This window comes from Taeniopygia guttata, chromosome 4 (genome assembly GCF_048771995.1).
Source record: "Taeniopygia guttata chromosome 4, bTaeGut7.mat, whole genome shotgun sequence".
NCBI classification, from domain to species: domain Eukaryota; kingdom Metazoa; phylum Chordata; class Aves; order Passeriformes; family Estrildidae; genus Taeniopygia; species Taeniopygia guttata.
In genome coordinates, this window is record NC_133028.1 from 38,574,492 (window position 1) to 38,600,743 (window position 26,252).

General features: G+C 41.6%; 3 protein-coding genes across 6 annotated transcripts in view; all 3 read right to left on the minus strand.

The window, feature by feature from the left end:
* CPE (carboxypeptidase E) overlaps positions 1 to 9,997 on the minus strand; it is a 57,213-nt gene extending 47,216 nt beyond the window's left edge. Inside the window, exon 1 of the mRNA XM_030271412.4 lies at positions 9,624 to 9,997. Coding sequence (XP_030127272.1) covers positions 9,624 to 9,909 — 286 coding nt within the window. The 5' untranslated portion in view covers positions 9,910 to 9,997. The remainder of the gene's footprint in view (positions 1 to 9,623) is intronic.
* Positions 9,998 to 15,766: 5,769 nt separating this feature from the next.
* On the minus strand, positions 15,767 to 24,289 carry MSMO1 (methylsterol monooxygenase 1). 2 transcript variants are annotated; one of them, XM_002199095.7, is made up of 6 exons: positions 24,149 to 24,289; positions 22,231 to 22,540; positions 21,086 to 21,234; positions 20,051 to 20,177; positions 18,205 to 18,359; positions 15,767 to 16,710 (listed from the first exon to the last, which is right to left on the minus strand). In XM_002199095.7, exons 2-6 carry the CDS (start codon positions 22,483 to 22,485, stop codon positions 16,503 to 16,505), a joined length of 894 nt encoding a protein of 297 aa, XP_002199131.1. In that variant the 5' UTR covers positions 22,486 to 22,540; positions 24,149 to 24,289; the 3' UTR covers positions 15,767 to 16,502. The 2 variants fall into 2 exon arrangements, with proteins under 2 accessions (XP_002199131.1, XP_072784528.1); XM_072928427.1 differs by lacking the exon at positions 24,149 to 24,289 and adding an exon at positions 24,098 to 24,141.
* Positions 24,290 to 25,087: 798 nt separating this feature from the next.
* KLHL2 (kelch like family member 2) overlaps positions 25,088 to 26,252 on the minus strand; it is a 53,617-nt gene continuing 52,452 nt past the window's right edge. For all 3 annotated transcript variants that reach the window (XM_030271414.4, XM_072928428.1, XM_030271415.4), the window contains one exon: positions 25,088 to 26,204. In XM_030271414.4, coding sequence (XP_030127274.1) covers positions 26,176 to 26,204 — 29 coding nt within the window. In that variant the 3' untranslated portion in view covers positions 25,088 to 26,175. The remainder of the gene's footprint in view (positions 26,205 to 26,252) is intronic.

Sequence of the window (26,252 nt, forward strand, 5' to 3'; positions counted from 1 at the left end):
CAAGTTGGCTTAAACATTTAGGATTCATTGGCATCAGGATTTAATAAACCTCCTTCTTAAAATCAGATTAATAGCTCCTACTGACTTCAGTTTGATTTGTGAATGTTCAGCAGGAAAAATTTAAGCATGGTCTAATCTTATCAGGTGCAGATTTGACATGGAGAGGCAGCTTACCACAGTCACAAGGCTTCTTTTGAAGTACCATTTTTCAGGTATGTAAAAAGTGTCTATTTATGTCTTAGACTGACCCCAGTTTTGCTTATAGTTCTAGAACTATATTGTGCTTTGGTACAATAAGCCAAAATGCTGCCAAAACCGCAAAACATTTTGTTTAGCACAGGAAAAAAAGTTTCATTTTGAATGATCAATGTGCAAGGAATGCACCACTCATAACACTGAAGGACAACAACATGAAACAGGACAGTGATGCTGAGTTTGAGGGACCCAAAAATAAAATTCAAATGAATGTTTTGCAGCCAAAAATGTCGGGAGCAAAGCATGTGGTAATTCACATGTATTATCCAGACATCTCTAATGTGATGGTACAGGAAACACAATTATGCAGAAAGTTTTAACCTTGGAAATGTCTCACTGTCCTTCCACTTTCTTCGTATCTTTGAACTCTTAGTTGTATTTCTCATAGCACAGTACTCTATGATTTCTCTTTTATTTGGGGAACTAATATGGTAAATGTCTGGGCCATAATTTCTAGACAGCTACCATATCAGCAGACTAGCAAGAATGCCAAGAGAACAGTTCAATAAACTTTGGCCAGTCTGATGTTTCCCTTAATCAAACAACTCTTTTCATTTGGCTTTAAGGCAAGTCCATACCTAAGCATAAGTACTCAAAATGGCATTCAGGCTATTCTTGCTTTGGGCAGGCTCTGCAGCCAGAACAGTATCTGTGATCATAAATCAGGCAGCTCACACTCCAAGGCTATGTGCAGCTCCATGCAAAGAACAGCTGTCTCCATGGGACTTTATTTGCAAGCAAACAAGGATGTGAGGTTCTGCTCATAATTCAGTATGAGTAACTCCCAGGAAGCAGCTACTAGCTTATGTAGTTATAAATATCTCTCTTTGGAAATTAATTAAAAACAAATATTTACTGCCTTTGAACTGCCAGACACAGGTATATGATTCAAGATTCTGTCTTACCTGGCCATTGTAGGTACATAGACACATCTCTAACATATGGCTTCATATTGACCCAAACCTCACAGCCCTTTGACAATACCTGCTGCTGTGACAGGATGATGTGGCCAATGCCAATTCAGCTAGCACAGCACTGACTCTGCAGGAAATCTCCATTTCAAAGGGAAGGGCACCATGGACCAAGACCTCACTTTTAGTCCAGTGTCCTTTTCCCCAGCAGTACCTCTGAAAGCAGCAAGAGAGGCAACAACTCCATTGCCAGGGGCAGCTACTGCACCTTGCCATGTACAGCCATTTCCTCATGGTATGGTAGAACTTCTGTTCCAAAATTCAAAACCCCAGCACGTGAAGCTGGGACTAGCTCAGTTTAAGCACTGCTGTTCTGCAGAGCTCCTAGCCCACTCCCAGAACATCACCATCCTGAGATGATACCAGCTGATGGATGGCAGACAAAAGAGCTCCATTTCCTGTCCCACAGCAGGTCAAACCTGCCTACTCTGCCACTGTTTTACCGATAAGGATTTTTTTTTTCAAACTTTTTACTACACAGATGTTGCCCTGATTTTTAAAAGTGTTAAGTTTTCATTTATAGTTCTTTTGAAAGTTTTAAAGTTCTCATAAAACTTCTTTAGCTTTCTGATAATACTTACATATTTGAGAGTCAGAGTTCCCACACAATTTCATGTATAAATAAAAAAGTTTACCTATTTCTCTGTGGGTGGAGAGAAATGATTGATTGATCTTTGGACCAGTGTGCTTAGAGCAGTGGTAATCCCATCCTCCAATCCACAGTCACCTTTAGAATTCTATAAATACCAGATGTTTGAATAAAACTGAGTCTTTTTCTCTTTTGAACTTACCAAGCTTCTGTGTACTCATTTCTTGTCTAACAGCAACACATAGACCCTTGATGTCTTCATTTAGCCCCAGCACACTAGAAAATAATCTTTATATATAACATCCCATTCCCACTGAATTCATTGAACACTGGCTTTTGATGTCCACCTCACTCCAAAATGAGGTTTGCACCCTTTATTTTGCTCCTTGTAGGCCTAGCAATTATTTCAATTACCTTACCCAGAAGCCCTGTAGTTTTCACTTTTTTTGATTCCACAAAATTTTAAGACAATTGAGTTACTAGTCTTCTTCACAGTTCAATTTCCATTCCAATTGGAGGGGGGAAACCCCGAGAAAACAAAACAGCAAGGCTTTATGGTAATACATGCATGAGACTTTTTGTTTAGAGAGAAAATGTAGACCAAAAAAAGATGTGACATGATGGTTTGGCTTGGTTTTTTTTTTTTAACTCATGAGGAACATGAATTAAAATAGGTATGAAGACTTAACAAAATAAATTAATCTGAAAAAAGCTCAGACAGGGTTCATAAACTGCATGTTTTGCAAAAAAACGCATAAAGCACAACAAGGTATGTTAGATGATGATACATGAAGGCTGGGATTTACCTATAAAACAACTATAAGCTCTTGCACATGTTCCTAAGTCAGAAGCCTATCCAATGTTAGCTCCCCTTACAGTCAGTAGAGAAAACAGCTGCTTTCAGAGAGCACTGCAGCCTAGCCGAGAGGGGCTCCTGCCACCCAGGAAAAAGGAGATTACAGCATGAATATGCATGCCCAGTATGTAGGCTTCTAAATCCCATGCCATCTTTGAAAACAGAAATTAGATGTAATGAACACAGAACCGATTCCAAACAAGTTTTAATACTAAATGATTAGCTGATTCTAGCAGCAACTCCACTGTTACAACCAAAAATTTGTGTTTATTCTGAAATCAGAACACCTCTCTTGTGTTTTTCACCCTCCATGCTATTCAAAGGCTTGAGATATTGATTACTAAATTACAAAATAATAAACAGTTTTTCCTGAAAAAAAAATCTTAAAATATTTTAATAACGAGGTCACTTTTGATAAATCACACAACTCCAACTTACTAGCTTTCACACTACATGTCACAAAGCCTTGGGAAATACCCATGCTTTATAGACTTCTCACAAATTCTCCGGAGTTTGCATTATTGTTACCCTAATAAAACATCGCTTTAAGCCAAGACAAAACAAAACAGGCCCCCCTTCTGTTTTCTTTGGAAATTGTTAAGGCATTCTGAAGGTGTGGGAGGTGATGACAACTCTTCTCTTTGAAAGAAATTAAAGTAATCAACTCTTTCAAAAGGAATGGGATTGTCAAAAGCAGTCGGGGTCAGATCAACAAACCCTGAATAGTCTGCATACTCAGACTCATTTTAAGCCTGAAAAGTAAAACAAATGCCTTTTGTAGAGTCATGTTTATTCTTAATGATTATCTTTTTACCCCGGCTTGTTTACCAGTTATGTTATTCCAGAAAATAAAAGATAAGCTGCTGAGATGCAGTGGCTGTGATGCACTGTGCTCCTGCCGGTAGCACACAGCCTCTATTAACCCTATTTTAAATGTTCTAACAAAAAGAGAAGTCTTTAAATACCTCAGGCAGTGAAGCGATTTGGAGTGAGAGCATTGTATCTGTGGAGAACACTGCAGACTGCCTAGCACAGCTGCACAACCACACCTACTGGCAATTTCCATTGATTTCAATGGGAACGTGAATGGCATTAACAACTAGCTGCGAACGTCATCTGTAAACGTGTCTGCCTCTCCTTGATTCCCACCATTTTTCGTTTTGTATTCTACACCTCTATTTTTAGCTCAACACGAGAACTGAGATAGGATGAAATCAGAACTATTAAGGAAATATTATTTAAGAAAGATAAAATTAAGGAAAAATAATCTAAAAGTAAAAAAAATTCACTGAGCACATACATGCAGCTATCTTCATGCTGCTCTACAGCCCTCCCGAGTCCTGCACAACCTCCACAGTCTTTGAAGGACACTGAACATCCCACTCTGCATGCAGGCAGCATTAAAATCATCCTGCCAGAAACTACCCCAGGCCAAATCCTGGCTGGGTGACTTCAAGGGGATACCCTAACCGGCACAAAAACCCATAGGGGATTTTGCTGGAAAGGTAATTACAGCTTCTCAGCCTTCTGTAGAATGCAGGAGGTACAGCCCGCCCCAGATCTGCACTCCCAGCAGGCGAGTCAGTAGCATATCCCTGACAGTTTTTGATGAGAAAGCCAGAACATCCTCACAAGCTCTGAAAGAAAATCTGTTCCCTGAGGCATAAAGGAAAGAAAAATCCCAAATGCAGAAGGGTACATGAGGAGTAAGTTCAACCATGTTTTACTCTGCATTTTCTATCCATCCCTATGGAGACACGAGCAGCTGCCCTGCTCCTGCTCGTCTGGTGCCGTAGGTGCCCAGGCAGCAGCTCACCTTTAAAGAGGATTGCAAACCTAAGCCAGGAGAGCAGCTGAACCACAGCTGACAGAAAGGATGAAAACACAGCACAGCACCTCCTGTATTCCTGATACAAAGTGCTCTGCTGACACCGACCTATTTACAGCCCCTACCTTTATGCAGTGCAGCTGGGTGAGTATGAACCAAGAGCATACACATTTACCAGCAACCAGTCCTGTACCCTTCAACATCTCCCTTCAAAAAGGGAACACTACATGAGTGGCCCTTGATAAAAACTGGTGTTTACTTAAACCTCGAGCACAAACATTGGGCTTGCTCTCTAATATCTAGATTTAATAACAAGCTCTTGCCAGGTGCAATTTGTAGTAATGCTTTTCAAATATGGGAAACATCAACAGGTCCAATCAAAGAACTCATAAGATTTTTATGTGCTGATTTGGGGCACAAGGAAAAGAAAGATTCAGAAAATCAAGTACAATTAACTGTAGATAATGAGGTTAGACAGCTGTGTCTGTTCTGTGACAACTCCATAAGCAAGAGATGAGCTGTGTGCTTTCTGACATCACCTGGGATACAGCACCCTGCCACCAACCCCAGCACTGCACCCACTCATCTGAAGCAGGGCAGCCCATAAGACCCACAGGTGACATCCAATGGTGACATCCCACTCTGGCTGCCACCTCCAGCGGCACAGCTGATTCCTGCCCATGCTGGCCTGAAACCTCAGCAGCCTCCTACACGTTTGCTCCTTCTTCTTCCTGCTCTCTCTTTTGAAAAAGAGCAGCACTTGCTCATGGTTTTCTTAAATGGCTGCAGAGTCATTTAGATTACAATAAATCAAGAAATATTTTTAAATGGGTTTTGTGCAACAGTGATGAAGACATTATGAGAAACAATTTTTCTCCCTGTAAATTCATCAGCTTTACTTATTGCAACTTCTTGCCACTGAAAGCACCAGTTTGCATGGCTGGTGCCACAGCTGAATACAGGAGTACTTCACCAACAGAATAAAAACCTGTTTGTATTAGCAGTCAGATCTTGGATTTCTCCATTCATCAATGCAGAACCATGATTTTCACTTCTCTCTTAGTCACCCTCTAATTATTTTTTTTTTTTTTTTTTTTTTTTTTTGCAGGAGGAAATGGTTCTAGCACTGCATGGCTGGGGTGTGTGAAAACTGAGAGCCTCACATCTGCGGGCTTTGGAGGGGCTAGTACAGGAGCTGCAATTTGGGAAGCCTAGAAGCTTATTTAGGCTCAGTGCCAGCAGTGACTGACCCAGCTCATTTCCTCACCCTGCCAAGTGGAGTCTTTGATAAAGTGATGGGTCCAAGTATTATTGTAGCGGAGTTACACCTCATAAAATTGACTGAAGTCACACCCACAGGGCCCTGTGAATGTTCCAAGTCACAGCTGCACTGCTCAATTCACACACGGTGTGCTCCTGCCTCACCACTTCATGATGCCTTGTTGTTTGAAACGGCAAATTATATCATTTTATAGAAAATCAGCTGTCTCACTCTACTACAAATTATTAGTAGTTTCCTTCTATTTGAAGTATTTTTAAAGATGCTTGTGGGGAAAAGGATGAACAATAAAATCATTAACACTCTGTTCAACAGAACATCAGATATCCACAGCAAGAGTTTCCTCTCTCAGGAGTAGTCAGTATTCTCCTGCACGTGAACAAAGGCAAAGTATTGTCCCAGAAAAAACAAAAATAAATCTGTGCTTTACCATCAAATGCCCTGTTTTCCTCTGGTCCACCATGAACTTCCCACAACTTCTTTCTCCTCATTTTATCTGACATTGCCATCCACAGGCTTCTGTCAACTTTGTCAATTTTTGGTGAGCACAGGGACAAAACTGTATTTCCTCATGTAATCACAGCTACTCCAAATATTTTGATTGCTTCCAGTCTATGTTAATGCAACATCTTCTACATGTAACCACTGACACAGTCTAATTAAAGTCTTCACTGCCTTGTCCTCAGTGACTCAATGTGATATTTTCTGCCTTGGTATAAAACTTTATCAAGTTCAAATATCTTCATCTCCAGATTGTGCTTTTCCTTATACAAGAGCTTCTTTTCCATCAGTGATTGCAGGCTCTAATCTACCACACAAATGTAGTATCAGCCTAGAGAAATTGTTGTTACAATAAATGCCCAAACAAATATTTTTAAAAAAACACCACAAAATGCACAAAATTACAGATATTAGTCCAAACACTGTTTGGCACAAAGCACAGTTGAAGCACAGGTAGTGTAGTGTTCAAGCTTGCAGATAGGCAGCACATACTCTAAGTGTTTCATATAGCAGCAGAAACTTCAGGCAGTCCCACGCTTTTGGCATTTATCGTGTCCCCAGGAAGAGCTCAGTGAAGGCTCAGCTCACGGTGTGCAAGTGACTAATTCAGGTTTCCAAGAGTCACAAAGACAAGTGGTATGACTGTGCAAGAAACCAAACTGGCTCATATGAAGTCATTCTGACTTCCAACGCAGTATCAGGGCTTCAAAAACAACCCTCCTAATGAATATTTACCCCAGGAAAAAATAAGGCCTTTATGATTTTTTCCAGTTTCCTCAATCACTGAGGATTTTTTCCAGTTGCCTTGGAGGTCTAAAGCACATTTCTGAAGTCTTTCTATTTCTCTCAAGTAATTTTTTTCAAACATTGCACATATTTTACAAATTAATTTTCAAAAATAGCTGATACTCAAAAATTGAAGTTGATTTATATGCTTGCATATGATCAAATGCATTCACACAAGGCTACATAGCCACGCAATATATGTGATTATGCAATGGTTGCATGTATATGCAGTATTTGATTCACTCAGAACAAAGCCTCTTTACTCAGTACAAAGAGTCTTTACTGATGCTCTGCTGACACTTTCCTAATCTATTTTGTCATCAACTTGCTCACTAAGGGAACACCAACTTTTTGTTTCACAGCTGTTCACTAGATGATTCAGGTATCATCCTTCTATCCTCATCAGCCTTCTAGAAGTATGAACTCTCTATAGACTACAAATCTATAAACCACAGCATATATTTTGTTCATGCTTCCCTATATATAAAAAATAAATCCTGTGACACTCAGAATGTCCTGCAGGAAGAGATTATGTTCAGAACTTACAACTTTTTGGCTGTCTGGGAAAAATGAAAAGTAACTATGTGCTTGTATATGTGTGTCTTTGAGTCCATCATTTTTTAATAATAATAGAGGATGATAAATCAGATTCTGATCCTGCAAGCTTTACCACATAAAATATCCTTAGTCTGGTTTTTGCCCCGGTAATCAAGCATGGACGCTCAGAGTGAGCAGGGTTCCCCCTTCAGGTATGAGCAGAATCAGCCTCACATCTCCTGCCAAGGCTAATACAAGGCTCCACTTCTCTTACTGCACAGCTAAAAAAGCTCCCATAGAAAAATAAACAGTGCTGCCTTTTACTACACAGTAGAAGAAAGGGCACATTTTTAAGAAGAAAACACCTCTAATACAACCATTGGCACGATACATAGGTGCTTAGGCTCTGTAATAAAGAAGCAAGGGTGGTATCAATGCTTTCACAGTTATTTCTAAGGAGTGCAAGGGTAACTATGCATGAGGTCTGTCTTGCTGCCCTTCCCAAGAAGATCCCGAGTTTTTCCCATGCACCACTACAGAGAGGAGTAGTCCTCCACTTTTTGCAAAATGTTCAGAACCTCATAGAATGAAAGTGAGGATTGAAATAAAACAATGAATTTGCTGCGGTTCATACTCCGTTTAATCCCCTTCAAAAAACCAGCATTTTCAGCATCCACCACTAAAGACTGCCAGGCCTCATCACATTCCCTGACATGTGATTTGGACATTGCAACATGTGGCAATTTTGTCTATAGGGCTCCCTTAGTAAGGTGCCGAGCATGTTCCAGGAAATGTTTGGCACTGTCTATAGCTTGTATGTGGATGCAATCCATAGGAATTTTTATTTTTTGTAGTTGTTATTCATAAACTGCTGGATTCCCTTTAGCTTGGGCTCAATGACAGGCCCTTTCTCACATCACTGACACCAAGAGAAGTGTGTCTCCAGGAAGAGGCATAGCCCCATCTCAGCTGCACAGTGTGCTGCTCTTTTTGTCCATTTCAGCTGGCTTGACACAACAGTCACATCAATGAGCTATAGCAACGCAAAATCCCAGAATTACTGTTATTACTCTAGTGTGTGTATTACACAGTGGCAATAGATTCATTCTTAGCGTCGGGATCCTCACCCCCTCTTATCAAGATGGCAACACACCACAAAGAAATTTTTCAAATTTCATTGCATTCCCTACATTTTTCACTCCAAGACAATGCTTTCCTACCCTGCCTTCCTCTTACATCCCCCTATGTCCAGTATCCTATAACCTCTAAGTTCCATCTGTAGCCCCAAAATTAAGTCTCTTGAGGACACAAAGCAAGGTTATATTCAGGCCATAAAGCAGAATATTAAGCACTAACTGTATTTGCCAAATCCCCGGGGAGCCACAGAAGCCACACCTTCACCTAAAAGTCACGGACTTCCAGACCTGTGCTGTAACCCAGAGAGGGAAATGTGAGGACATGACTGCAGAAGGCTGATGGCTGGGCCAAAGGTACCGAGCAGCTCTCACGGATAAGCCCTTTCACACACTGACATTAGCGACACTATCGATTCTAAAAGCAGAAACAATGAAATTGAGACAATCCTAGTTGCAATAAATCGCATGGCATCAATCACATTCCCTTTTATAAAGGTGTCCCAAACTCTAAGTACGCGCAACCACGTAGCCCGAGGTGCCCGTGCCGGCGGCCGCAGCGTGCCGCGGTGGGTGACAGGTCCCCGGGGACAGCCCGGCCGGGACTCGCCGCTCCCACGGGCGCGCTCCTGCCTCACGCTGTTCCCCGGGCGCTGCGGTTGGCGCGGGGAGGGGCGGCCAGCGCCCGCCCTGGGTATTTTATGGGGAGCGCAGGCGTTTCTTGCTGCACCGGGCGCTAAATGCAGCGGCACAAAGCCGCTGCGCGCCGGCCGCGGACGGTGGCTGGCAGCCGGTGCCGGTGCCGCAGCGAGCGCTCCGGGCCGCGCCCGCCGCCGGTACCTGCGCTCAGGTGCGGGCGGCGCCGGCTGCGGGCAGCGCCCCCCTTACCGGGCTCGTGCTCGCCGGGCCGGTCCGAGATCTCGATGACCAGGAGCTCCCGGCCCTCGGCGCTGCGCCCCACCGTGTAGATCCTGCTGATGGCCGGGCACTGCAGCCACACGGCCACCAGCGCCTCCCGCAGCTCGGCGTAGCGGTGGTACTCGAAGGAGATGCCCTCCTCGGCGCTCAGCCGCCGCCGCCGGCTGGCGGCCCCCGCCGCCGGCTCTGCCGCGGCCCGGCAGGCAGCGAGCACCGCGCACAGCGCCAGCAGCAGCACCCGCACCCGCGCCGCCATCCCGCCCGCCAGCGCCGGCGGCACCAGCGATAGAGACAGGGAAGCAGGGAGCGGGAGCAGAGAGCGGGAGGGAGCGGGAGGGAGCCGGGGGGCGGCGGGCGGGGCGGGGCGGGGCGGGACTGGCCGCTCCGCCCCGATCCGCGTCCCGAGCGCTCCCGCGGAGGGCGGGCGCCGCGGCCGCAGGATGCGGGGAAAGCCACTCAAGCCGATGTGATCAACCAGCTGCGATAAAAACGCTGCGAGAAGCCGGGTTCGCGTTTGCCGCACCGCCTCGTCACTTTATGCGGTCCCAGCGGGTTAACCCACTGCCACAAATGTAAAGTAACAGAGTGCTCCATGAATGATTCAGTGCTATTGCAGGGCAACACAAATGCATTTGATTGATAGGGAAAACTATAAACCCTCATCTGCAGGGTCGCTTTGCCCCTCATTTATAAGGCGTCTTTGCTACATTACAGAAAGGAGAGGATAAAGCAAGACTTATTTTCTGATACTGACAGTACTGAAAGTGCATGCTCCAGTCTGTTCAAAGCAAATGCTCGCGTAAAGAACCATTCACCATATATTAATAAATCCGTTTCTTGTAGACTGTAAATACTACAGGACTTCTGAAGCCGTGTTCTTTTCAACTTGTCTTCATAGGCACAGCTGTTTAGATTATGTAGTCTCACACCTAGATCTGAATGGATTTACTTCTGTTTTCATACTTATGCACCCCCACTCTTAAAAAAACTTAAGACAGTAGTAAGTATATAATGTGTAGAAATACACATGGATATCTTATGTAAATCAGGGTGGTTTATATATGATCAAATATTTGAGCTCACTCATACTAACCTATTTTAATAAGGGATTAAAAAAAAAACCGTTTAAAATCTCAGACAGCATAGGAACATATGCAGAATCGAGTAGGAGGAATAAATTGATGTCTTCCTTTGTATCTAATCCTTCCTTCTATTTTCCATAGTTCAGGGATGATTATCTTCAAAGGCCAAATTTCTTTGTAATATGTAAAAAGTTTTGGCACTTGCCTCAATCTCAGAGGAATGCTCCAACACCAATGGCTTTCCCAACCTGTAAGCACAACCAGGCACCTGGGCATGGCCTTGTAAGCTGACAGTAACGAGAGCAATGAATAGAGCACAATTGCCCCAGGAAAACTACTGATCAATAGATTTTAAATCTGCTTTACCTGTCTCTTATACCTGAATATGGTGCAGCAAATAGTAAGTTATATTTTGCCAACAGACACAGCCTAAATAACTTGGTAATTACAAAAAGAAATTCAGTAGCATTTCCAAAAGTACTTATTTATGGACAAATCCACATGTACACAAAACATATATATAACACTCATATATTTACAGATTACTTCGTTCCTCTGGCCAAATACAATTTGCTGAATCAAATTTTCCAATACTTTTGACTTGCCTGAATCTTTTTCAGCAAATCATTATTCACCAGGAAGCATATATTTTCCAAAATAAACTCACTCACAGAAGTGACAAGTAACAAGACTTACAAGTCTTTGAACATTTTTTTTATTTGTGTGACAAGACAAAAAGGCTAAGGCAACTATTTTCTTTTATTATTCAGAAAGATAACCCTAAATCTATGTCCATTTACAAACAACTGAAGAACATATGGAATATCAGAAATCCTAAAAGTGCTCTATGATTGAAAGCAGATATTTACATTATTAATAACAAATTACTGCTAGTACGTACACCATGGAAACACTAAACTTGTCTGGTTTGTATTTGGAAAGGAGTTTTAATGCTAGGAATAAAATTATCCCAATCAATTTAAAAGAGAGGACAGTTGATCTCAGCATTGACAAACCAGGCAAGGAGATAGAGCTAACTGTAACTGTAAGAAGATTTTATGAAACTTACCAGAGTGCTGGTTATATTCCCATATACTACACCTGACAGCTGTGGGCACTTGAAGCTGGGTCTTCAAGACCAGAAGCATCTATTTCCAACCTTCAAAACGTCTTGCATAACTCAGTGGCCATATGTCTTGGATAGACTTGCAAAACAGGGTTGAGATTTAGGAAGTTGAGGCTTTTCCAGTACCTTGAGGTGATTAATTTAAGGCAGGGCAAAAGAAAAGCCACCACCAACAAAAATTTCAATAATAAAAATACAGACAAGTCACTTATGCAGGAGGTTGCAGAAAAGGAGAGGGGAAAAAAACCCACCCACCTTCCAAATTCTATACTGCAAGATCAAGTCTTTTATTGCCTCCAGCTGCTAGATGATCCACAGGTTACTGAAAGCCAACCCTTGAAACCCAACCCTATCAGGTATTTAGAACTGTTCTCTTGTTGTTGTGGTGACCATCCTGTACATGTAACAATTCTGCATCAATACTCTATAGACTGCAACTTCAATTTCATACAAAATATATTTGACATTTCCACCTACACAAACAGCAGTGACTTACGGCTGCCCCTTGTTCAAGTTTGCAGGAGTAATAACTGCTCCTGGGGTGATGCTCAGTCCTGGATATTGGACTGGAATGCTGTTTCTGAGAGCTGCTACAGCCTGCCTATGGTGCCAAGTACTCACAGAGAAACTGCCACGCAGGAACATTGCGAGGGTTTGAAAAACTGGCCGATAGGGCTTTTTAAAAGTGGTGAATCATGATCTTAGAGCAGCATTCTTCTGGTCTTCCCCAGGGACTGGTATTTCAAGTCCATGGGTTAATTTATTCAGTAATTACATAAATGTGAATCATAACTGATTAAAATGTGTGGATGACAAAGAATGGTGAATAATAAGGATATAGCAGCTCTGGAATGTGATTTACTTGGTAAGTCAAGCACATGTAAATATTTCAGAGCAGCAAATTGTGAATTACACTTAAGAGCAAGAAATGTAAAACACAGATGACAATCTGGCAAGCAGCATTGCCAGAAGCATTGAGAGACCACTAAAGATGGGTAATGACTGTATTTTCCAGTGCAATGCTTAGACAGAAGGAAAATGATTAACTGGGATTATGTGATTATATCTCAAGGTGGTCTTAGAGAGAACAATGTGGACACACAATTCTGATACCTACAGCTGAAACAAGACTGAAAATTCAGACAAGCCACAGCAGTGATTTGATAAACAGAGGGAATGCCCAATCCTGGAGGATGATATCATCTGGTGAGCTGGTGAAAAATAAATTGAAAAGTGATTTGACTACTGTGTTTACTACCTTCACAGACAGATAATTTTAGCAAGCACTAATGACAGAAAGTTGCCTTCTCCCTGGACATGCCAGTTACAGGTTTCAATGAACAAGAAGTGCCAGAGGGGTACAGCTGCTGGAGCAAGAGAGGCAGCCATACTTGGGGCAGAAATTTGGAGGCAATTAACCAGACATTGTGGTTAACAGTAACTATCAGTAGCCATAATGAAAGTTTCAACATAATTTTTCAACAAAACTAGAAATTAAAAATGTAGAAACATTTCACATTTTAAAAAAATTATCATTAAACATGCAACATAACTGTGAGGAAAATAAATGAAGTCATATAATCTTATAATCATAATATCAATCAATATTAATATTTTCTGGCACACTGTGCTGTAGCATAAAATAAACCACCTTATTTTGTATTTCACATCAGCTGCCAAAAGCAGTTGATTATTTTGCAATCCTAATCATTACAGTTTGTAATATTTATCAAGTTTCCATGGGTTTTTTTGACATTAACTCCAATAAATTAATTAATGGTTTACATAGGACTTAATTATTGTCATATCCTAAGGCACAGTACAAACTGTTATTTCCCACAGATGAGCTTTAATTAAACCAAATCGGACTTTCAGAAAAAATAAGCAGAAAATGTTCCTCCCCCACTTATTCTCTTGTCCTACCATATTTAAATGTCACCTTGTTGAAGAAGATAAGGGACAACTGATTGTGTAAGGCTTTGTTGTGCATTGTGAGGACCCAAAACTGTCATGTTTATCTTTTTTTACTGTTGCACAAAAACCTTTTGTTTTCAGATCTGCACATATTCTATAGTCTCTCTCGCAAAATACGGGGGGGGAGGGGAATCAGTACAGTCTTTTGAATAAAGGCCTAAAATCTAAAAAATGTAATTTCCTAAATTTCCTAACACAAGAATTATGTTAGGAAATTACACAAAGTAATGAGGTAGGTCATTTACTTGCCAGCATCACATTCACTAATAAATACAGGACCCTGCATTTGAAAAAGCAGTGGGGTGGTGGTAAAATGCAGGTCCATTTGAGTCCTGAAGAAAACAAGCCTGTGGCTTTCAAATGCAAGTTCCTGTCTTGAGAGGTACAGCAGGCACACTTTTGTTCCACAAAAAAAAAAAAAAAAAGTATGAAGCATAGCGTGCATAATTCTCCAATTCATAAAGAAAGAAGATCAAAAGCAGTGATGTGATCACACTGCACACTAAGGATGTACATAAAATAACCCAAAAAACTAAAATAGCAATGGGTGTCAGAAAAACATAGATTCAACTAATTTTAAAAGATCCAAAAAAACCCATGCACACCTCCCCAAATGATAGTATGTTAAAACTGCATTCTTTACTTTTAAACCTCTTGAAGAATGGAAAATACATTACAGATTTTTATGTCAATCCTATCATATTTTTAGCACTCTGCAATAGCTGAGGAGACACCAAGCTTTTACAAATACTTTTACTGGAATATTTAAGCAAGTGGCTCCCAGTTGTGCATAATTTTGTGGCAGTGTTAGCAGAGGCATAAGCCAGCAGGCTGAGAACAAATGAGTAGAATGATGTTCACAGGGAAAAGCTGAACCTCTGAAAGCTCCTTGTGTTTTTAGGCTAATGCTTCAGTCAAATAAAGCAAAGTATAGCTGCAGCTGCAGGATGGGAGTGGAAGTTGACAAAGCAGAGGATAATGGCCATCTTTGAAATCTGATTAAAGAGGTTGTTTCCACCACGGAGAGTTCAGGCAGGCAGTGCAGATGGATTCAGCAAGGCTTAAGTACCAGTCCCTGCTAAAAACTGAACAATACAGGGATTTTAGCTTCTGTTCATCTGTGATAGTCAAATATATTTTTTTTTACTTCTCTTTAGAGGGAAGAGGAAAAATACTGACTTTCAACAGGGATATAGATAAAGAAGTAAAAGCTCCTACAAAACACATACAGAAGAGGAATCTGAACTACCTCCACATCTCAAGTAATATTTGAGTCATTCTGCATGTCATTAACACCTTACTTTTTGTTAGAAGCCTGATCTCATCTGCACTTTCACTGCATTGTCTGTTTTGACAGTTATAACAGATTGCATATGAAGCAGCACTAAAATTCAGGTGTGGTCTTGAGTAAGCAAAACACTGTAAAGTCGTGTAAGGGACTTGTTGAGTAGATGAAGTGGTATTTGAAGTCTGAAGAGCAGCTGACATGACAGTACAAAGTGAAAGATCTTTTAAGGGTTTAACACCCTTCTCAAATATTCCACTGTTATATCCTGCGCAACAGACAAACACTTATAGTAGATTCCAAAATATCAGACTACTGTTTCTGTGACTAGTGCAACTCAAGCAGTAGATTTTGAGATTCCAGCTTGTGATCAAGCTGCAGCCTGAGAACGTACTCATCCCAAAAGATGTTGCTACATTGAGCAGATATGGACCCAAGTCCTTCAAAACAAAAACTAGAATTTACCTGTTTCTCTGTTTCCATTTCTCACTGCTGCCTCTGTAAATAGTTTAACAGATGGCACTGCTGCAAACCATCCTAACAAATAATGCTTCTTTATTAAAGAGATGAAGAGTAAGACCCTGTATCCCGCATGGTTTTATCACAGCTTTGTGTTTAAAAGCATATGAAAAGTATAATACATGCATCAAACCAAACCACATTTATTTCATCAGTCACAAGTGCAAATATAGCAACAAGTCAGATCAGCAAATTACAACACAGAAAAGAATGTAATGTAAATGCTAAGTACACTGACAGACCAACTTCAAGAGAGCAGCAAAAAACAGTGTCTTCAAATAAAAATTTCTATTCTTTTTATCTGTAATAAGATAATAAATCTAGATGAGGAATGTCTCCGATAATTCATGTTTAGCCAGATATTCTGTTATTAGCAGTTCACATTATCCAGTGTGCAAAAGACCTGTCCAAGCTTCCTAGTAACAGACGTTTTGGTTTTAAGCAACTTTTACCCAATATTTAAATAATACAGTGCTGATGCTAGTTAATAACTTCTGCTATCTGATATTATAAATTTAAGAATATATACTTAAAAAAACTAAGACCAACTTCAGTGTACATATGTAATTCTACCCAGATCCAAAAATGGGCAACATTATAGATAAACCTGTTTTTTTTTTCTTGTCAAAGAAAAAAAAGATAGACACAAATCACCTCTGTTTTTTTCCATCATCTTTAAATCTGTAGTTAAAATATATGCAGTACTTATGTATAAAATAGAAAACATTCCCATTAGAAAGATACTGCAGTTCAATTAGCTGTTTTTCCCTACCTCTTAGTAGCCAGGGAACAAGATTTATGCTAAACACCCAATCACTATTTTGCTTTACAGAAAAGCAAAAGTTGACTTTTACACTGGAAATTTAGTTAGCCTTCTTCTTTGTTATGCCTTGTTTCTTCTTCTCTTTTTCTTGATAGGCAATGAATTGAGAGTCTGTACCAAAGAGTCTGTCCCACCATGTGAAAGTCGAGGCGTAGTTGCCAATGAAGTTCATGTGATGGAAATCATGGAAACGGGCCCCCGCATAGAAAGGCACCAAATGAAGAGGGTTCAGCGGGACATCGTAGCCACTACAGGGCAGGAAAAAAAAGAAAAGCAACTAGGGTAAGGATTTTTCTGAGACATAAACTACAAAATATACACATTAAGTTGTTATTTTTATGAAAGAAATATATTTTATTGTATTCTATGGTCCTAAGGTAATCACTATGATACTGTCTTAACATGAAAACAAGTTCCCTCTGCTCCTAGACAAATGACTCTGTAAACTATCCCACAATGGCTTTGGCACTTGATTTTCAGCTCAGTTTGCTAGGCAATAAAAAAAAATGTAAGCAGGTAACTTAAAAAATCACAGTGGCTGCCTTCCTGCTGGCTTAGCAGTTTTAACTTAGAGTGACTTTAGGAAGGAGGAATGAGAAGTAACATAAAGTGCCAGCTATGGCCATCAGCAGAGCACCTCCTCAGAGAGCATCTCAAATCAACAATCATTGTATGCCTACTCTCATTTTCATCAAGTTCGTCAAATATTTAAAATCCACATATATGATTGAAGTAAGATTAAAAGCAGAACAATGTGCTCTAGAGGGATTCCAACTCCTTTGCTTGGTAGTACTGGAAAGCCTCTTACTACCACCTAGTGGGGAGAGTGCAAGGCAATTCATTATAAACCCCTCATGTGGAAAACAAACTAAAGTGATAATAGGAAACTATAAATATTGTGACATACTATAAACTATCAACAAGTTTATAGTATGTCACAATATATTCTTGGGAAGTCTACAAGCAAAACATGACTAAACCTGGAATGCTTTATACCATTAATTTACTGGTAGTTTATGCTCCATTGAAATACCTGATACTCAACTTGCAATAAGACACTATGCGCTTCATAATATATTTACAAATACAAGGTCAAGCGTTAATACTGTCAAGAATAAACTCTTAGTGTCCCCTGCCTCTTGAACACAGCAAAGAAAAGCTCATTCATGTGTAGATAAATGAAACTAAGCCTACTGGGATTTGCCCTAAGATTTTGGAGCCACATTCGTCACTTCTACTACAGCAACACGAAGTCTTGTCTTTTTTATTCACCGTAAATAACAAACAAATAAACAAAAGAAATGTATGCATTTGTTTTAAAGAGAGTCAGTGCTTACAGAGCATAAAGTTTCTCTTGAGCAAGAAAAGCCTGACAAAATACTAAACAGAAAGAACCCTTGGCTGGAATATCACCTTTTGTAATTGATTTTTGGAATTCCAATATGCATAAGATCACTTGCACACCAGATATCAATAGTCAGACAACCTAATCAGGTGCCTAGCTTCTTCTAACTCTCCTTGAGATGCTCTAGCTGATAGTCCACAGTCTTTTAATCAGTAAGACCTGCTGCTAACACTACCTCAAAACAGAGAAGAGTGATAACTCCCTAGGTTGTTTCTTTCTTTGTAAGACACAGAAACACATTTTAGTGCAAAATAAAAAGTACATCTCAGAGACAGGGACAGGTGAGTGTGATGCAAGGACAAGAGAAAAAATAGTTATTAACCAATGAGCATCTCACCTGTGTACATCAATGGTTTCCATCAAGCGACAGATCACCCATGCCCATAGAAGAACCACATGGTTGCAGAAAACAACAATTCCAATAAAAAAGCCAGCTCCAAGGATGAGTGTTTCCAGAGGATGTGCATATTCTGCTTGCATTCCAAATGGAGACTAGAAAGAGATAATAAACAGGGAACAGTCACTATTTTCAGTTTTATGTACTCCCAAATCAGAAGCACCATTTTGCAATACTCTCCCTTCCCCATTACCCCACAAGACTACAACAGGACAAACAGAACAATGCTGTGGGTAAAGGAATGATATGATTGAGCAAGGGCCATAACAAACATATTTAGCTCCTCTTTGGAAAAACAGTATTCCAAGGTCATAAGGATTATCACTCTATTAGTGATTCCAAACACTTCACTACTAGTTGAAAAATTGAAAACTTTAGTTTAGGCTTACCATCACTCCAGGTCAAAGCATTATTTCAGGAATATTAAAAGTGTTTGGCAAGCTCCTATCAAGCTTTGCTATACATACAGTCTTGGAAGCAGAAGAAAGAAGGAAGCCAAAATCTTCTCAGAAGCAGGACTCACTTAGACATTTATTATCAAAATAAAAATGAAAACTCCCTCATCTTTGACCACTTTATAAAATAAATTTGTACCCCTCAAATGCGATTTTGAGATTGACATAAAACATTTCCTCTCATATCCACATATATATATATACACACACACCAGTCACTCCTACATTTGGTTTAGCAAAAAAAGACATTCCAGAGAGTTTTCAATCACAGAACACCATACACAGAGAACAGTTTTTAAAGTTTTAACCTAATGTCAACAGTTATAAATAAGATCATCAGAAAAAATAAAGCCCACTTTGTCATAGGGGATACTTTAAAAACATCTCTTTTTACTGTCAGGAAAAGTTTTTGGAAACAGCCATCAGGCAATAGATCACTTCTGTGAGAACTGCTAACCATGCTCAAGGATAATGGCCAAAAGCTGCTCCACAGCTAGAGACCTGAGGGGCTGCCAAGAGCAAGAGGAAGAGAGCAGCTGCTGCTGCAGATGTCCGTACATATGCATGCATCAATCCATACCAAGCCCCTCTGCTGCTGGCAGCATGCATAAAGCACCCGTGACCCAGCAGCTTGCAGTTTCCTTTTGGCACAGCCTAGGTTATACACAGCAGCACAGAAACTCATTGCACTGACTCCTGGGCTCCACAGGCAATGCCTCCAAAACACAGTAGTATCATCTACAAAGTGCAAGCACTGGTGCTCAATGCCAGCTCCAACACCACTAAATGCAGAACCACCCCAAATGTGTGCTCGTGATATATTTGTGCATTTGAATTGCACAATGGGCTATACTAATTCCAGAGGCCGTCATCCAGAGCTGTAATCCCTTCCTTGAATCAAATACATGATGCACACACTGGGGTTGCTCAAGAGCTGCCTGTCTGATCGCATTCTGGGGATTCATATGCTCTGGCTAACAGCCCGTGTGGTGGGGAACTCATGAACAATTCCAGACATCTACTGCTTCCCTTCCCCTAGCAATGGGACCTATATGTGCATTTTTAAAAGTCCACTTCACCTTGCTCATAAATACGATCAAACTTAGCAGGAGTGTGATCTTTCGTTTCACTGAAATGAAATCAAGTTACAGAAGGCGTTTCCAGAAACAAAATGGATGACTCTTCTTGACAAAGTGCCCAAGAAAAGGCATCTAACCACACTGTCAAAGGAATGCAAAATTCTTAGGTCTTTCAAATAAGATGTTTAAGTAAGTTCTATGAAACATATACTAAAAGCTATTATTAAAGAAAACAAATCAAGTAATACATACAACAAACTCATGGTGAACTTTATGGATATACTTGTATATTCTCTTGTGATGCAGCAATCTATGCAGAAAATAGTGCCAGGCATCCTCAATCACTGCACATCCAAAACACTGGGCAACCAGAACATACCTTTAAAAAGCAGAAAGTCTATTAGTTATAGAAAATACTAGCAGACATATGTTCCTGAAAGAGAAAATAGTTTATATACTAATAATGGTCAGAAGTGTTTATACTTATTACTGACTAAATAGCAGTGCACTACTTTTTTAACATTAAAAAAATACTAATGACCAGGTAAAAAGACTGTGGTGCTTATCAGCTCATCTGCTGATATGCTGAAGTGACTCATTAACTCACATTAACTCACTTCAGTTAGTGTTAACTCACAGTGTAACAAGCTGTCATTTCAATATTACAAGTGCAGTCTACAGAGAACCACAGACTGTGTGAGACTTTGATAAAAAACCTAGAGCTGCATCGGCCATCTACACCAGAGAGCAAACAGGTCTCCAAGAAAAATGACCTTCTGTGATGCAAAACTACTGTTGCTGGGGTGGGCAGGGGAGAAGGGGGCACTTATAGCTAATCCAGCTTTGTTCAAAAGCCCATCAGTTCAGAGCAAGAAAAGAACACTGTGAAGGTGGTACATTCTCCTTTGAGGAGCACTCTACTGCTGTGATATAAAAAAAGGTGGAAGATAGAGATACTTAGGAGGAATAAAAAAATTTAGATAAATAAAACCCCCAAAAAGCTTAACATTTAACCCACCCTCACCAGGAATCTTGCTTTGCTTCCATAAACTCCCTCCTAATCCCGCTTCTCTCCCAAAGATTAGAACAGCTAGGGGCCATTTAAAAATATTTTTAAAATTCTAATTAGCTCTTACAGCAGCTAAGCAGCAAATGAAGGATGATTAACAAACACAGTTTACATTGCCAAAAAATTATTTCCTATTAGAGTTGACAACACTAATTCTTAAATATTCTGCCTCCAGCTGTACGTAACTCAGCATCACCATATCAGAAAAACCTACATACCATCTCGGCATCTCTTCCCACCCATAGGGGATGTTAAAATACTCTGTGAAGTAATAGGTACCACAAATCAGAGGAAGCTGAATGCAGAAGTGATTGAAGAGGAGGGTTTTGAAACACTTCCACTGTTTTTCCCATGTTTCTGGTTTATCCTGAAATGAAGCAAAAAGAATGCATTGTGTTACATGTTTCTGTTGCACGCAAGCGAAGTGCTCCAAAAATTAATTTGGAGTCAGTTTCATTCCACCTTGGAAGACAGATAATTCCAGTAATACAGATTAACTCAGGCAACACAAATAACATAGCATTGGATTCAGTTTTATCAAAACCTTATTTTTCTAGGCTAATGTTTTAAGATAAGCCGTCTTGTCCGTCACCTCCAAACTATTTTTGGTTTTTCAGTGTTTATAGTTAGCAGGAACATCTCATACTCCACAGTTTAACACAATCCAAGTTTTCTTTCTTTCTTCACAACACAGAATGCATTTCCATTGCTAAAATAATACAAAGAGAAGCTGAAGATATAAGCTTTTGAAGAAATAATTGTCTTGAAAACATTCAGTTTTTGCAGGGAGACATTCCATCAATTATTCAGAAGCTGGTGTTATTAACTTATAACAAATTATAATGAACTAGGGGAAACCAATGATCTTTTAGATACTGGATGTGCCTTTGCCTCCAATTAGGAGTGTGCAATCCATCCCAGGCTTTCTTCATTGTCAAAATATTTCAAAATCTTTTCAAGAGGGTGTGCATAGAGGTACTTCAAAGAAGAGCACTGCTATTTTATACTACTAAGACACACCTCTAACACCAGATGCCAGAATTCTATTCACTTTCCCCTGCTGATATAAAAGTTTTATATATAAAACTTTACTAACAGTAAGGCTGACACACCCTTTCCTCTCTATAGGACCATGTAGAAAAGCATAACCCTTCCTCAGGGGAAAAAAAACTCCTTTTCTTCCCCCAAATTCCAGTTCTCTTTCTCTCCTCATACACAGAGTAATTTTACTTTGTTGTTTCCAGGCTGTCCAAGTGACAGATGAAATGGAACCATATACACTGACAACCAGGATACTGTGATTATATCCTCTGCCTGATACGTTTAAAGACAAGTCGGTGTATACTTCGTAACTTTCTCTTACCTGTTGAATTTTATACTTTTGCATGTATGGTATAAACTGAAAGATAAATCCTGGTACACAGATCAAAAAGTATGCAACTTCATGAACTATAAGTGATCCCCAAGTCGCAATTTGGAACTTTGTGTAGTTATCCAGCATGTAATTCCAGGCATTTTTAAATGGTTGCTGCAGGGGATTGTCAGGTAAGAAGGAGTCTATATATTCCACTGCCAGATAAGCAGAGTTCAAGATATTAACGCTGTCATTCGTGGCCATGGTTCAATCATAAAACATCACAATTACAGTCCTTCTGTAGCTGTCTGGAAGTAACCTGCAAATTTTGAGAAAAACCCAATAAACAGAAGTTAATCTTCAGAGGAAAAAAAAAATTACATGATAGAGTCATTACCTAGTTTTAAAGTAAAAGCTGAGAAAGAACAGCAAAGACAAATTCTCTTCATACAGAATAGCTTAAAAGAACAAAGCTTTAGATTGATTTGAGAGGCAAACCAAATTGAGACGCAATCAGCTCCTAGGTTTTGAGATTATATCAAGGGAGCAAAAGGATAAAGAAATATTAATTACTAGCCAAATTTTTATTTCAAGACTTTTGCAGGATAATTGTATTCTGTACTCAAAGAGCAACAGAAGGGTTCAAAAAATATTTAATTTTAATTTTTAATTAACTGTCATCTCTTGATTATCCAGTCCTATTTTTCTCTTGGCTGTGAACCAAAATCCCTGAAAATTACATCAACACTGCAGCTGACTTGAGGCAATCCACCTTTCCCTCAGAAATAGACTTTTCCTCACAGATCCCAAAACCACAGAAGCTGCATTTCTGCAGGTGCCCTGAACTCATGCCATTTCCACAGACTAGGCTCCATGTTGGTTTGGAAGGGACCTTTAAACATCATTTACAGTCCAATCCTCTTGGGATGGGCAGGGACATTTTTCAAGACATCAAGTGGCTCAAAGCACCATCCCACACGGCCTTCAAACACTTCCAAAGATAGGGTATACAGAACTTTTCTGCTCAACTTGTTCCGGTGTCTCAGCACTCTCATTGCAAAAAGTATAATTTTTATGCCAACTCTTAACCTATCTATTTTTAGTTTAAGAACACTGCGCTGCCCTTTGTCACCACAAGCCTTAGCAAAAAGCTCCCACAGTATGGTGTCCCTTGAACTTCTCCAGGCTGCACAACCCCACTCTCCCCACTGATGATGTGTCCAGTGCCTTCCTCTGGACCCCTTTAACAGGTCTATCTTCAACTCTCACACAGGTCTGCAACTCACAGGTGAGAGGACACTGGTCCATCCCCAGCAGGTACATTTAGGCTAAATCCGACACAAATCAGATAACCGCAGGCTGGAAAAGAGCTCCGAGAGCCTCTGACAATGACCCAGCTATAACCCATGACCCACCGCCGCCCCATCACCCAGACCACGGCTCCAGGTGCCACATCCAGTCTTTCCTCACACGCCTCCGGGGAGGGTGACTCCATCACCTCCCTGGGCAGCCCATTCCAATGTGTAATTACTCTCACATATTAAGCAGCACACCAAACCAGTACCCAACATTAGATATTGTTTTCCTTCCTCAGCAACAGCACCGCGATGCTGCCGCTTCTTCTAACAGCCAAAGCATCGCAGCAGACGCCAAGGCAGCTCACAGCCCCAGCTCCTGTGCGGACGGACGCGCAAGGCACCTTGACCACCGCCGGCACCCCCGAACACGCCGGGCTGCACCGGGGCTCCTCCGTGCCGCCCGGCCCGGCCCTGCCAGGCGGCGGACACACACCGGCACACGCGCGGGGAGCGCCGAGGAGAGACGCGCTGCCTCGGGGAGCCCGCAGCCCCGCAGCCCCGCAGCCGCAGCCCCGTACCCGCAGCCCGGCACTCGCAGCCCCGCAGCCCGGGCGGCCCTCGCCCCTCACCTGGCAGCAGCAGCGGCGGCGGCTCCGTGTGCGCAACAACCGCCGGGCCGCCCGCGCCACCGCGCGCCGCCCATTGGCCGCCGCCGCGGCCCCGCCCGGCGCTGCCCCATTGGCCGGCGGGCGGCAGCGGCGCAGGGTCAGGCGGGCGGGGGGCGGGGCCGCGGCGGCGGCTCCCGCGCGGCCATTGGCTGGAGGGGTGGAGTGAGGATAGTGAGACCCCGGCGCGCGGCCAATGGGGCGGGAGGACGGCGCGTGACGCGCACGACGCCATGGGGCGGGGCCCGCGGGCGCGGCCGCGGCCCCGGGAGCGGTTCCGGAGGTGCGGCCGGGCAGGGACCCGCCGGGACCCGCCGCCCCTCGGGGTTCATCGGCCGCCGGACCCGCCGCCCCGCACCGCCCCGCTGAAAGCGCTCGCCTGCAGCAGCGGCGGCTGCGGGCGGACGCGCTGTCTCCCCTGCAGGTGCCTGCGCCCGCGGTAATGACAAGGTGGAAGTGCACGGGCGGCGCCGTCGCCATGGCAGCGGCGGCCACGGCCGCATTCCCGGGTGCTGTCATGCGGGTGAGAGTGCACTATTCAGATAGAAGGTTCCCGGTCACAGCCCAGCCTCGCCCCACCGTGCCTCACACCCCACGTGGAATTCGGGCAGCTACGTGACTCCCGGCCCTGTCAGCAATGTCACAGCTCGGGCGCTTTCCCGGGAAGCCAGTGCTGGCCATTCCTGCGCTCACGGACAACCACAGCTTTCAGAAACAGACCTAGGGCAGAACAGTGATGTTCACATGACCGGCTCCTAAATCTTACTAACTCTCAATTCGTTGGCATTCAGACTTTTAGCGCACCAGCTTCTCCCAGCTCCTTCCCCCCCCCACCCCCCAGTTTATTTCACTGATTATTTCGTTTGATACTTGTATTGAAAAACACAAGTTTTAAGCGACCTGTTGGCATTAGGAAACAATGTACAAACTTTTATTTGAAGAAAATGTCTCAAATATGACAGTCACTTTGGTCATGTTAAAAGGAGGCCATCCAAGAACAAATAGAAATGTGCTGCTTTAGAAGCATGGCCATATACAGTGTATTCAGATATTGGCTAATAGAAGCTGAGATTACACGCATAAGTAGGCCTTTGTACCATGCAAGTTCAACGCAATCGCATACATTCACTATAAATTTTCAGTTATTTTCATGCCAAATCACCTTTTGGATAAAAAGGTAAAAAAGAAGTAACATCTAAATGTGACCAAAATCGAACAGGAAAAAAAAAAACCCTGTAAGTACAGACAACATTTTTATTAAAAAGATACTGAAATTACACCTGCTCAAGAAGTGTTAAACCGTCTCTGATCTCCTTCAGCGGGAATTAGTGTTAAGCATTGTTACATATCAAAAAATACATCTCTGTTTTACAACATAGTACTGACATATTCAAAGTACTGTGCCAAATTATAAATAGTAAAATCAGGTTTTGAAGAGTTTCAATAGAGAGCAACTTATGCTCACACAAACATATGCACGCAGTATAGTTATGTAACAAAAGTTTTATAAAAGGAAACATGTACCCCATGCCAGTTTGAATTACTGAGGTGGGATTCAGTACCTACAATGAAGATTGACAGTTCATTTCCTTAAATATATTTATTAGTCTCTGGAAAAAATAAGACAAAAATTTACTTTCACCAGAATACACACCATTCTTCACTCACAATCCGTTTCTCAGTCATGACTGACAGAAGTCGGTCCTTCGGAAAGTGTTGGATTTTTTCTGAAGACCTTGCAATAAAAAAAATGGTCCACCACGACTTCAAAAATTCAATCAGCTTCTGCTCAACTGCAGAATAATCCTACAAATTGCTTCTACCTAGAGTAATCTTCATCATCTGTCATCTGTAATTGTAGACAGTCACATCTTCCACTGTGACTCAAGGTGCAGCTACAAGTAGAGAAGTGCTTAGATACTCAGTCACTTCAAATACACTTGTTGAAGGCTGCTTCTAGTGCATAATCAAGTTGAAAATCCCTTTAGTGATCATAATGGTTTGTCAATAACTGTAACACCTAGAGGGAGGGGGGGGGAAAGGGATAAATCTTTAGGCAGTACTGATT

What these genes read in the sequence shown, in the direction of transcription:
- MSMO1 (XM_002199095.7), bottom strand. Translation starts at nt 22,485, where the DNA reads ATGGCCACGAATGACAGCGTTAATATCTTGAACTCTGCTTATCTGGCA. An exon ending in AAAAGTATAAAATTCAACAG is followed by an intron (nt 21,235 to 22,230) that starts GTAAGAGAAAGT and finishes GCTTCATTTCAG; the next exon opens with GATAAACCAGAAACATGGGA. An exon ending in GAAACCATTGATGTACACAG is followed by an intron (nt 16,711 to 18,204) that starts GTGAGATGCTCA and finishes CCTGCCCTGTAG; the next exon opens with TGGCTACGATGTCCCGCTGA.